Raw genomic sequence first — 12890 nt, 5'->3', positions numbered from 1 at the left:
TTGTTAAATTGAATAATATTTAGGAATAACGCTATCTACTTTTATTGTATATTTTAACAAGAAAAGTAGATAATAAAAAAATTCCCCTACGGGTAAATGCATGCTCACAGTAAAAAAAAAAAAAACTTAGAGCATCTCAATGCTGTATCTGAGGTTTTTTTAGCTAAAATTTGAAGAATATGTGCACTGTTTATGAGTTAAAATAATATTTAAATGAGATAGAGAATAGAATAGAAAATCCGTTAGAAATATATTTGAAAAAGTGAGTAGTTAAGAGGTAAAAATCACTATACTTTCTTTAAATAGTACAAAAATTTAGAGATTTTGATGCTATTATATAGTTACGCGAAGTACTAGGCAAAAAAAAAAAAAAAAAAAAAAAAAATTACTGACATGAACAAAAAAGTTTTCTTCTTTCCTCTGGGTTTCCGGTTTCCCCACTTTTAACTTGATGGTCTTAGGACTATATTAGAGTCTCCTCTTGCTTGCATTCAGTCACCCTCTTCCTAATTTCTTTTTCACTTACTGCAATTGTATTGACAAACCCTTCCACAGCTCTCCTTCTCCTCCCTTCAGATCTTTTCATCCGTCTATTTGTAAATCCGAGCTCTCCTTCTCCTTCCTACAGATCTTTTCATCTTTCTACTCTTAAATCCCAATGGCCTCATCTTCCTCTTCGACCCACCAACCCAAAAACTTTGATGTCTTCTTAAGTTTCAGAGGTGAAGATACCCGTCGTGGTTTTATAAGCCATTTGCACAAAGCTTTGTGTCAGAGAGGTATTTACACATTCATCGATAATGATCTCCCCAGAGGAGAAGAAATTTCTATAGAACTTCTCAAAACTATTGAGAATTCAACCACGTCAATAATCGTATTTTCTGAAAATTATGCTTCCTCTACTTGGTGTTTGGAAGAACTTGCTAAGATTGTTGAATGTAGAAAAAATAAGCAATCAGTGCGACCGGTTTTTTACATGGTGGATCCATCAGAAGTTCGTAAACAAGAAGGAAAATATGGGAAAGCATTAACTATGCATGAAGAAAAATTTAATGATAAAAAGAAGATTCAAAGGTGGAGGGATGCTCTACGTAAAGCAGCCAGTATCTCTGGTTGGGACTCCAAAAATAGGTATTTACTTAGTGGTTACTCTTGTTAGTTGTTCTTAAGGAGTAGTTTTTTTTTTTTTATAAATTTTTTCTTTATGCAAGTTCATAAAAAGTTTTAATTGATTATACTTTTTGTATTACTAGTATATAATCTTTACATATGCATGATGCAATTAAAAATGATCACAAATATACTATTCAAATTATATATATATATATATATATATTTTTTTTAGTTCAAATTATAGAAGATATTAATATATATATTTTTTAACCATTCATTTCTAAAATATGTAATAGTTTTTTATTTAGTATATATATATATATATATGATTAATTGGATTTAGATTTTTCAGTTTTTACATCCAATAATTTATTTGCTATAAAAATTTTAAAAATTAGGTGAACATGTGGCGGAAAATTGAGATCCAATTAAATTACAATTTAGATTTAATCTAATTGGATTTGGACTTTTCAAAATTCACATGATAAAAAATTAAAAATTAAATTGGACGGTGTTGAAAATCCAATTTAAATATAATTGAATTTTATCTGATGTTTAACTGTTTATATATATATATATATATATATATATATAGAGAGAGAGAGAGAGAGAGAGAGAGAGAGAGAGAGTATTAAATAAGGACTACCATTAATTGTTTAATATTATTTTTTTATTATATAATTTTACTAAATTATGAAAGTATTCTTTTCTTTTCCATATCTTGTTATTATAGTAATGAAGGCGGAAATAAAATAATATTATCGTATCAATTATTAATAGGAATTTATGCCACATATTTTATAGAAAAATTTAAAATAAAAACTTAATTCATTAGTATTTTAAAATAATTAGTGTGTAACTCTGAGCATATGCACAAATACATTTAAAAATAAGAATAAGGTTTAGTTTCAAAATTGGTTGTAGTGTAAGGTTTAGGGTTTAGTGTAAGGTTATAATCTTACTTAATATCTTTTTATTGGAAGTGAATTTTGACAAATCCACCATTGGATTACATTTTCATCTTGTATTCTTTATACTTGTAAAATTTTTAGAAAATTGGGGCCATTTGGTATGACATTTTAAGCAACAGCTTTCATTTTTTAAATAATATTACATGTATTTTCACATTTTTTTTCATTTACACATATTTTCAAAAAATATAAATAACGTTACTAGAATAATGTTACCAAATGGGCTAGATTAATAGCTATCTTATCAATAATAAATTGTTTAAATAACAAGTTTTTGTAGTTTAAAATTATGTATAAAATATAAAATTTTCTAAGAATATGTAAGGTTAAAATCAATTTTGTAACTAAATTTTGTCCTGAAAACAATCACAATTACACGGTTTAAATTATATTTTTTTTAAGAAAATGTTAAAATTATACATAGTATTAGTTTACACTTTTTTTAACTATATATTTCTAAAATATGTAATGATTTCTCACTATATATATATATATATATATATTAGAATTTAATTGGATTTAAATTTTTTGGTTATTACATCCAATAATTCACATTTTACAAAAATTAAATGGACATGTGTTGCAAAATTGGACTCGAATTGAAATTTAATCTCTTCAATTTTACACTTAATAATTCACTTGGTAAAAAAATTAAAAATTGGATTGGACATGTGGCACAAAATTGAGAATCCAATTGAAATCTAATTGGATTTTCTCTAGATTTTGATTTTTAATATATATTAATATATATACTAGTGTAATTCCGTTCATATATACGGGTACATTTGAAAACAATTACAATAACACACACATATATGAGTTTAAATTAAATTGAACTTGGTGTAAGAATTACAACTTACACATTTTTAAGTCATATATTTATATATATATATATATATATATATATATAGAGCCAAATAGGGCCTCCATCACTAACCCTTTTAGGCTTGCTACCAGTTATTTTCTTCCAAATTTTCACTGGATTCCAGAACATAGCCAAAAGACTGTCCAATATTATTCTGAAATGCTTCGACATGAGAATTCTATTGTTATCAAAGCCATAACTGATAGGGCTAATAATAATAATAGGATTATTTATCACAGTGCTTACATAAAAAATATTATTTTAGAAGAAATGTGGGGCTCCAATCCTGCCGCCACAAGAAGATTACCAAATTTCTCTATTCCCTATTCATATCATGATTATGTTACTGCCTGGTTCAGATTCATGCTCCACCAAAATGAAAATATGTCCCATTCATGGTTTATTAATTTTGACAAAGATTTTGGAACGAATCCTTCAATGGCACAGGGAATATTTCAATAATTGAACCAAACTGAGTCCACCAACGGAAGAACCAGAGGGGGAGTTCAGAATCAAATTCTTTGTCAAAATTAATAAACCATGAATGGGACATATTTTCATTTTGGTGGAGCATGAATCTGAACCAGGCAGTAACATAATCATGATATGAATAGGGAATAGAGAAATTTGGTAATCTTCTTGTGGCGGCATGATTGGAGCCCCACATTTCTTCTGAAATAATATTTTTTATGTAAGCACTGTGATAAATAATCCTATTATTATTATTAGCCCTATCAGTTATGGCTTTGATAACAATAGAATTCTCATGTCGAAGCATTTCAGAATAATATTGGACAGTCTTTTGGCTATGTTCTGGAATCCAGTGAAAATTTGGAGGAAAATAACTGGTAGCAAGCCTAAAAGGGTTAGTGATGGAGGCCCTATTTGGCTCTACGGAGAACAGGTTTTGGATATATTGTTTTCTAACATACTGGGAAGCATTGGAAGCATTAGGGTAAATAGTTTTAACAGGTTGGTGAACAGTGGCTAAAGCATAAGGATCATATTGTGAAGCTAAAACAGAAGAATAATTGGGTTTGGGAATGGTACCTAGGGGAGTAAAACGGTTAACAATATCCAAAGAGGAAACAGGTTCATGTTAAACAATTGGATTAGTAGTGGCAGGTGACTTGTCATTCGACCTTCTACTTGCCATTGGGACACTGCAGAAATTCACGGGTAAGGAAATCAGGGATAGCATTTTGAGATTCTTTAATATATTCAATATCAAAATCAAAAACACTCAAAATAGCTTGCCATCGGGCAAAAATATGTTTTGAAGCAATATTTTCAACATCTTTTTCAATAACATATTTAGCACTTTTGCAATCAATACGTAACAGAAACCTTTGGTTTAACAAATCACTTTGAAATTTTGAAATACATAGAACTATAGATAAAATTTCTTTTTTAATAGTACTATAATTTAACTGTGCATTATTCCAAATACCAGAATAAAAACGAACAATTTGTTCAGGTGACTCAGAAGAAACTCTTTGTTTTAGAATACCCCCATAGCCAACATCAGAGGCATCGGTTTCAACAATTTTGAAGGCACCGACAGTAGGGATACCAAGACAAGGCAATGTCTTAACATGAGATTTGATTTGTTTAACAAGAGAAGTATGAACATCAGACCAAAGAGGAGGATTACTTTTTAACCGATCAAACAAAGGTTTGCATTGTTTCCTTATATCCTTGTAAAAATCCGCAACATAGTTTAATGATCCAAGAAATCTTTGGAGCTGCGTTTTGTCAATGATAACATCAGGAAATTTGTCAGCAAATTGGATAGCTCTATCTATAGGACGAATTTGTCCTTCAGAGATATCATAGCCAAGAAAACGAACTTTGGTTTGGAATAGTTTAATTTTCTTGGCTGAAACAACAAGACCATTTCTTTTAATAATGTCTAGAAACGAATTCAAATGTTTCCAGTGTTCGTCAATGGAGCTAGAGTAAACAAGGACATCATCAATATAAACAATGGTGAAGTGACTGAAAGAGTTAAAAATGTCATTCATGATATTTTGAAATTCACTTGGAGCATTTTTAAGGCCAAATGGCATAACATTCCACTCATAATGTCCAAAAGGAGTGGTAAAAGCAGTTTTATACCTATCATTCTCACTAATCTGAATTTGCCAGAACCCAGATTTCATGTCAAACTTGGAGAACACTACAGCTCCACTTAGCCTATGGACAAGGTCATTCTTATTGGGAATAGGATACCTAATCCATTCTAAAACCTTATTCAAAGGTTTGTAGTTAATGACTAATCTAGGGGTTCCTCTTTCAATCTCGGCATTTTTTTGGACATAAAAAGCTGAACAAGACCAGGGGGACTTGCTATTCCTAATCAATTTTTTCTGCAACAAATCGTTGATTTCAGTTTTGCAAAATTCAACAGTTTCAATATTCATTTGGATAGGACGAGCTTTAGTGGGAATATTTTTCTCATCAAAATCTTTGACATATGGCAAATTAACAATATGTTTCTTCCTATGCCAGAAAGCATTAGGAACATCAGAGCAAACATCATCAATCAACATTTTCCCAAAATTACCAATTTTGGATTGCAACAATTTATCAGAAATTTGTTCAGCAATTTTCTTGTATCTTACCTCTTGCTGGAGAAATTTAAGATGTTTAATTTTAGCATGAATTATGTTTGAAGCAGTATTAGTATCAATATCAAACTTCGAAGCAAATTTGAACTTTACTTTTTGTCCAAAAGGATCAGTAGTAATTCCATCATGTTCAACAAAAAAAGGATATAAAGCGTTTATAAAAGGCAAACCAAGAATCACTTTATCAGTCATATTCTTAACAAGAACAGATGGAATCTTGAAACAGACATTAGCATGGCATACATGAGCATTATTCAATTCATACTTTATTTGCATCTGAGAACCATTAGCAGAAACTAATCTTTCAGTAGATTTTTCAAAATATTTTGAAGGAATCAGTCCTTCTTGGATACAGTTCATATCCGCCCCCGAATCTATCATAGTAATAACAGTAAAATGATAATCAGGATAAACAACAATTTTAACCTTTGTAAACCATTTTGGAGGAACTATTTTATTAACAAGAGCAAGTTGAGAAATAGTGACATCATCAGGAATACTTTTACCGGAAAGGAGAGCATGTTGACAAGAATCATCTCCATCTTTATGCTCAAGTCTTTGTTTAAGGTTATTTTTATCATTTTTAATAGTTTTAGAATCATGTTTTAATTTGCTTATCTCTTGTTTAACAATATTAATTTCATGTTGTAAATCATTAACAGCCAGTTCTTTAGATTTCTTATTATTGAAGTTTTCTAAAGTTTTATTCTCTTTGATCTTGGTGAGGACATTTGTTTTAATAACATTGCAGCAAGAACCTCTACCACCAATTGTAATACCAGGAGAATTATCAATATTGAATTTGTTTTTTAAATTACTAGGTTTATAATTTTTATTAAAGCATCCAAATTTTCCATAGTTAACACGTCTCTTCTTAACATAGAAATAATTAGGTTTAATAAAGTTATGTCTGTACCTCAATTGGTGTTTTAACAATTTTTTATTATTACACCTATTGGTACTAAGTTTTTTAATAGCACTGAAAATATCTTCATAGGTTAAATTATTATAATTAGTAGAATCATTTTTAGCTATTAATTCTTGTTTTACCTTATGAGCAAAGATAGGAGGCAAACCATCAATAAACTTTTCTTTCCAATAATACTTATGACAGTCTTTCCGGAGCATTACTCTGGAAATAAAAACATCTTGATACCATTTGTATTCAGGCATAGTTGAACAACCCAAATCATTTAAATAATCATGAGATGAAATATTGGATGGAGTACCAACAAAGTGTTTGAGAATAGTGTAGATCAAGGTATTGACACTATTACAAACAATACTCTCATCAAAAATAGGCAAACATTCATCATTCTTATTAACAGTATGTTTAATAGATTCTCTGGATTCTTCAGTGAGATATGAATTCCACCATCCACCAAGAGCACCAGAAAAACCAGTAACAAGCGAGTTAATAATATCAGGTTGATCAAGATCATGGTCATTTTGATAAGCAATACTAACCATAGACATGTGAATCATTTTATTAACGATTTCTAGTTCAGACAAACCATCAATATTCCATTCATAAAGTTCATCAGTAGAAACAGAGGACACAGTATCAGAATCTGTATTTTCTTCAGGAACAATTCCTTTTTTGGAAATAATTTGAGCAGTTGGAATACTTGTAGAAGTATCGCCAGTTTTATCTTTTAAATCAGAAAGCATTTTTTCAACAATTTCAAGGGTAGTCAAAGGTTTCTCAGTTTTAGCAAGAACAGATTTTTCATCAATTTTTTCTTCAATACGGTCAAGCTGTTGACTAATAGTATGCAAAGATTGATTAATGAAATTGTTTTGTTCAATAAGGCTAACAATGGGAGTTTTATCAGTCTTAACTAAATTTGATTTTTTTATCACATTCAAATGTTGTTTTGAAACCTCATTACTTGGAACATAATGGTTTTCAAGAAAATCAAAAAACAAAATGTGTTTTTTCAATTGATTCATCATTTCCAACCATTTTCTTTTAACACGGTCTTTATCAGACTGAGCAAAATTATCTTGGAAATATTTTCTCTTGGTTTTGTTTGAAGCAAGCATAAACTCATTGTACAAAGAATCCCAATCAATTTCAAAATCATCATTTAAAACAGTCAAAACTCTTAATTGATTTTGGTAAACAAGAGGAGTTTCGATAGGAGATTCAAAATCAGATGGATTAAGAGAAACAGTATCTTCCTCATCTTCATTAGCAGTTTTACTAAATGGAGTGGAAGTTTCAGGTTTAGTTGAATAGTAAACAGAGCTAAATTGGGATTTATCACTTGAAATACCTTTTAGCTTTAAATCAGAGGATGTTTCCAATTTCTTTTTCAAAAATTCATCGATCTCGCGATCTCTTTTTGAAATACTTTCAGATCCAGCAAAAGAATGTCTTCCTTCGTTGATCCTTAAAGGTGGATTGTTTTGAAAACTTATTTTAACAGTACCATCAAGATATTGTTGAATATGGGTGAGATCAAGCTCATCAAAAATGGGTTTAGTAGGAGGGGTTTCTTGTTTTAACAACCAATCCTTAGGAAGATTAATATCTTGCCATTGAATCGTTTTTGGAACTTGGATTTTAGCATCAGGAGTTGAACATTGAATTAACATGGTTTTACCTGAAGGTTCTCTAGGCATTAAAGCACAAGGATTCATTTGAGTACCCATTAGTTTGTAATAAATGCGATAGATCAAAGCAAAAGGCTTACTACCCTCTTCCATGTAATATCCAGATGATGCAATATTCAAAGTTAAAGCTTTAACAATATTAGGATCATCCAAAGCAAGAGTAAGATCAGGATAACAGTTAAAATAAACAGGACCATCATACAAAGAAGCAGTGATCATTCCAAGAATGCTATCTTTAAAAATCTTAAATCTAGCATCTCTTAAACACATAAGAACAGAAGCATTAATGCCCTTGCGGGTAAGTGGTTTAATAGCAACTTGAACCATACCAATATGCAAATAATAGAATTTTTTAGCAGCAAGGAAGTCATTAATATTCTTTTTAGTGAATAAGCAACATTTTTCATGAACTTTCGAAATAGAGAAAATTTGTTCAACAGTTCTAGCTTTATAAGCAGAATGAAAAGTACTTTCAACAAAACTAGTTTTATAAATAGTTTTTGAAAGTTCAAAAACGTGTACAAAAACACTTTTGAACGTTTAGACCCCCAAAAACCAATTTAATCAACACAAGCAATATGTTAAACAACTAGTGTGCGGAAACTTAACATATGCTATAACAAGGAATTGATTAAACAACTATCTAAGCCACAACAAAATAAACCACAGCAGATAATGTAAAGGCAGAGATAGAGAGGAAGGAAGATGCAAACACAGCGATAACACCAGATATGTTATCGAAGAGGAAACCGAAGACCTCGGCGAAAAACCTCTCCGCCGCCCTCCAAGCGGTAATCAATCCACTAGAAAATACAGTTGGGATACAAGGACAGCAATAGACCCTCCAAGCCTAATCTACCCAATGCACCTAAGCCCTCCAAGCTTCTTGCTCCAACGAGGTTGCGCCGAACCTTTTTCTTCTCTAGCTTTCCGGATTCCGCTACTACACCGTAGCATCAACCAATGAATATTGGCTCCTTCCTAACTGCTTCCCAGAACTCCAAACGTCTGTCTCACAGAGATGATAATGGTGAGAACCAGGTTTGGTATAATGGCCTCTCAAGGATTTGACAATGGAGAGGAAGAGAGTGAGGGATTTTGATGAGACTCTAAGGTAGAGATTGTGGGTGAAACAATCTGGTTTTTCTTTAGGGTTTCTCTCTCAAAATTCTCTCTGGAAGCTCTCTTTCAAACGTGGGTTAAAAGGGTATTTATACTGGAGAGGAGTGGAATGCGAAACGTCAGGTTTTACCAAAACAGGGGTGGCTCGCGGCTTGACCTCGCGGCTTGACTAAGTCGCGAGTTCCAGTCGCGAGTTAACCGTATGGCCAGTTGTCCTGTTTTGTCCTGTAGTGCTCCAGCTAGCATGACTGTTCATCTTCCAGCATGCTTGGCACGTGTGCATCTTCTGGCGGGTTGAAGCCGCGAGACCAGTCGCGAGTCCCAGCCGCGACACTCTGTTTTCTTGCACACTCTTGAGCAATCTTCACACTATCTCACTCACTACCCTTACAACAAACCCACCTAAATACAGGGTTACTAAATGCTGAATTACAAGCAAATTTGGCACGGAATAAAGCCAATTAGATGGTTGAATAAATTCAACCTTACAATCTCCCCCTTTGGCTATTCCGTGACAAAACCCTAAAACAGACTCTAGACTTAACATGTGAGTTGGGAACAGTTGATCAAAACTCACTCACACCTAATTCTAGAAGCTGTGAAGCACTTGAATCATATGAACATAAACTCCTGAAACACAACAATACACCATGATCATTGTAAGCAGAAAATTATAAATGCATATGAAACAGGCAATATGAGATCAAGCATAAGATGGAGTTAATAAACAAACCATGGCTTGATCAACCAGGTGAACACCACAAGGTAGTGATCACAGTGTTCATTCACACTTGGAATGAACACAAGGACATACAAGTTAACAAGCACAAGGCAAGACACTTGTATGTACAACACTCAACCAATGCATAGCACACAAGGCATATGCATCTAGGAACAATCCTACAAGGGCACAAGAGTGACAGTACATAAACCACAATGCAGAACATTTGGATTTAAAATACTGATTTCACATAGCATAAAGGCTGCACTTAAGCATGGTACATACCACAAGGCCTACAAACATATGCATAAAACATAAACCCTCAAAGCTTACAAAAGCATATGGGTACAAACACAACAAGTACCTGAATAACATCAACAACATATATTAAAGATTAAACCAAAAGTATATGAAATGAGTTATGAACAGTTATACACCAAAACACAGTGTATTAAAACCATAAAACCATAAAAACACTAATTACTCCCCCTCAACAAATTACTCCCCCTCAAGAGCTGCTTTTCTGCTTCAATTATCAATGAACTTTCTCCCCCTTTTTGACATGGAATGGCCAAAGGGTCACTGGTCATGCTGAGTTGTGAAGCTGTCAAGTGTAGCAGCCAAGACATCAATCTGGTCTTGCATGGCTCTCATTCTGTCAGAATGCTCAGTCTGGACTGCCCTGATCCCATCAAGCCTTTCCAGAATGATCTGGAAAGCATCTGGAGGTGCATCTGCAGAAGTTGAAGCTCTGGACCTCTTGCCACTCCTCCTTGGTGTTGAGGTGGATGCATGCCCTGCTGCCTCTGCATCAGTCTCCATTGGGACTTCCTCTCCTTCATCACCTTCATCTTCTTCTCCTGGAAGCCTAACACTGATCCTTTTGCAGGTAAGTTTGTTGATTGCAGAGGGTGTAGACATGTGACTGATGTCTTGAGGAATTTGAACACCCTTCCTTCGAAATATCCTCATTAGGAGACTGGGAAAGATCAGTTTTGGTCTAGATGTTGTTCTTGTCTCATCCACAATGATGTCAAAGATGTGGGAACTGATATCTATGAAGTTCTTCTCTTTGAGATCCATCAGAAAAATTGCTCTAGCACAATTGATTGTGGTCAACTTCCTAATAGGATAAAGGTTAAACATCATGATAATGGTTAGAACCCTCATGTCCACTGGAAAGGCAGTGGTATTCAAACACTTCCCTTCTCTCTGCCCACCTATTCTCTGTTGAACTGTTTCAATAGAGACACTCCTATCCTTGAAATTGACAAACTCCTCATCATCCAAACCCTCAAGTCCTAGTACATCATCTATGACATGTGCATCCAAGATGAATTCTTTCCCTCTAACCCAGCAATTTAACTCATTCTCCTTTATCACAGCATTTGAATAAAATTCTCTAATCAGGGGTTCACACACCAAGGGGAAATCACTTAAAAGTTTGTCCCATCCTCTTCCTTCAAAACAACTGGGAATAAAAGTTTGCCTTAAATCATCCAAATCCACAAATCTCTCTTGAATGATTCCTGCATTCAAGAAGTTATCCTTGTATCTCTCAAAATGGTGAACTGACCTAAACAATCTAGGATCCATCTTAAGTCTTTTGTCAGCCTTCTTCGCAGTAGATTTCTTCTTCTGAGGTGAAGGAGCCATCTGTGAACAATCAGAAAAGGCCACAACAACATATAACAATATATGCGCATAACCAGTCAGTACCATGTAGTTAACAGAGAGAGATATCAATCAAACAAGTGAACTTTAAACACTTAAACAGCAAGCAATTTAGTTCAAACATATGGAAAAACCAAGCCTAGGATAGGAAACACATGAACAACATGGTGTAGCTATCCTGAAGGCAGATGAAGGACATTGAGGCAGATTTATGAAAAAAAATTATATGACAAACAAACAATATGTTGAACCTATCAGAGTCTTCCCACAGAATATCAATCTAAGACATGCACATCTTGTAAAGGAGAACTCACAACCTCAAACAGAACTAATAGTAACTTCTCAACAGCTCAACGTTCAGATTGAAATGAAAGGAATATTTAGCTAAGCACAAGAGCAATAGGACAATGACTAACATTAACACAACCTATAACAACAGAATCCACAAGCTAAGCAAGAACAAAGAGCAGAGACCGAACCACAAACCCATTTCAAAAACACAATCAAATGCGAAAAATCAAGGGTAAAAGCACAAAATCAAGTAGAAAAGAGTGAAAATCAGAAAACCCATACCTGGAACTCGACGATTTAGGGCTGTAAGGATGCAACACGAGAGATTGGAAAAGGGAGCACGGAGTGTTTGGGAGGGAGAGTGTTTAGCGAGAAGATGAACAGTCACAAAAATTCGAGGGAAAAACTGAAAAAGTTTAAAAACTGCTTCTGTTTCTGCAAAACACGCGATTTTCGCGACTGGTTTAAGTCGCCACACAGTCGCCAGATCAAGCCGCCAAAACAGTCAAGAGGAAAATTTTGAAAAATTTTTCTAAGTGTTTTTCGCGACTGGAAGGTCTACCCGCGAGAGAGTCGCGAGCTGAGCCGCGAAAATCTCTGAGTGAATCTCGCGACTGGACCTTCCACTCGCGAACAAGTCGCCAAAACTGACCAGCGAAGATGCGACTGAGGATCGCGACTTGACACACCCGCGACTGAGCCGCCAAAACAGGGCAAAACTGTATTTTTGAAATTTTTCAGATTTTTCAGCAAAACACTTTCCAAAAACACCTAAAACACTCAAAAATCTTTCTGTGCCTGAATTAACAAAGATTGAGCATGTGAATAACACATTTTATCAAGTACAATCACACAAATGAATATGGCATTTATCAAACATAAAC

At 33.5% G+C, this 12890-nt stretch overlaps 1 protein-coding gene across 1 annotated transcript in view; it reads left to right on the top strand.

The window, feature by feature from the left end:
• Positions 1–395: 395 nt before the first annotated feature.
• The window catches only part of LOC126719273 (disease resistance protein RUN1-like), a 31295-nt gene continuing 18800 nt past the window's right edge, over positions 396–12890 (top strand). The window contains exon 1 of the mRNA XM_050421845.1: positions 396–1131. Within this exon, the coding sequence (XP_050277802.1) occupies positions 659–1131 (473 nt within the window). The 5' untranslated portion in view covers positions 396–658. The remainder of the gene's footprint in view (positions 1132–12890) is intronic.

Source organism: Quercus robur, chromosome 3 (assembly GCF_932294415.1).
Source record: "Quercus robur chromosome 3, dhQueRobu3.1, whole genome shotgun sequence".
NCBI classification, from domain to species: domain Eukaryota; kingdom Viridiplantae; phylum Streptophyta; class Magnoliopsida; order Fagales; family Fagaceae; genus Quercus; species Quercus robur.
This window is presented reverse-complemented; position numbering and strand designations above follow the sequence as displayed.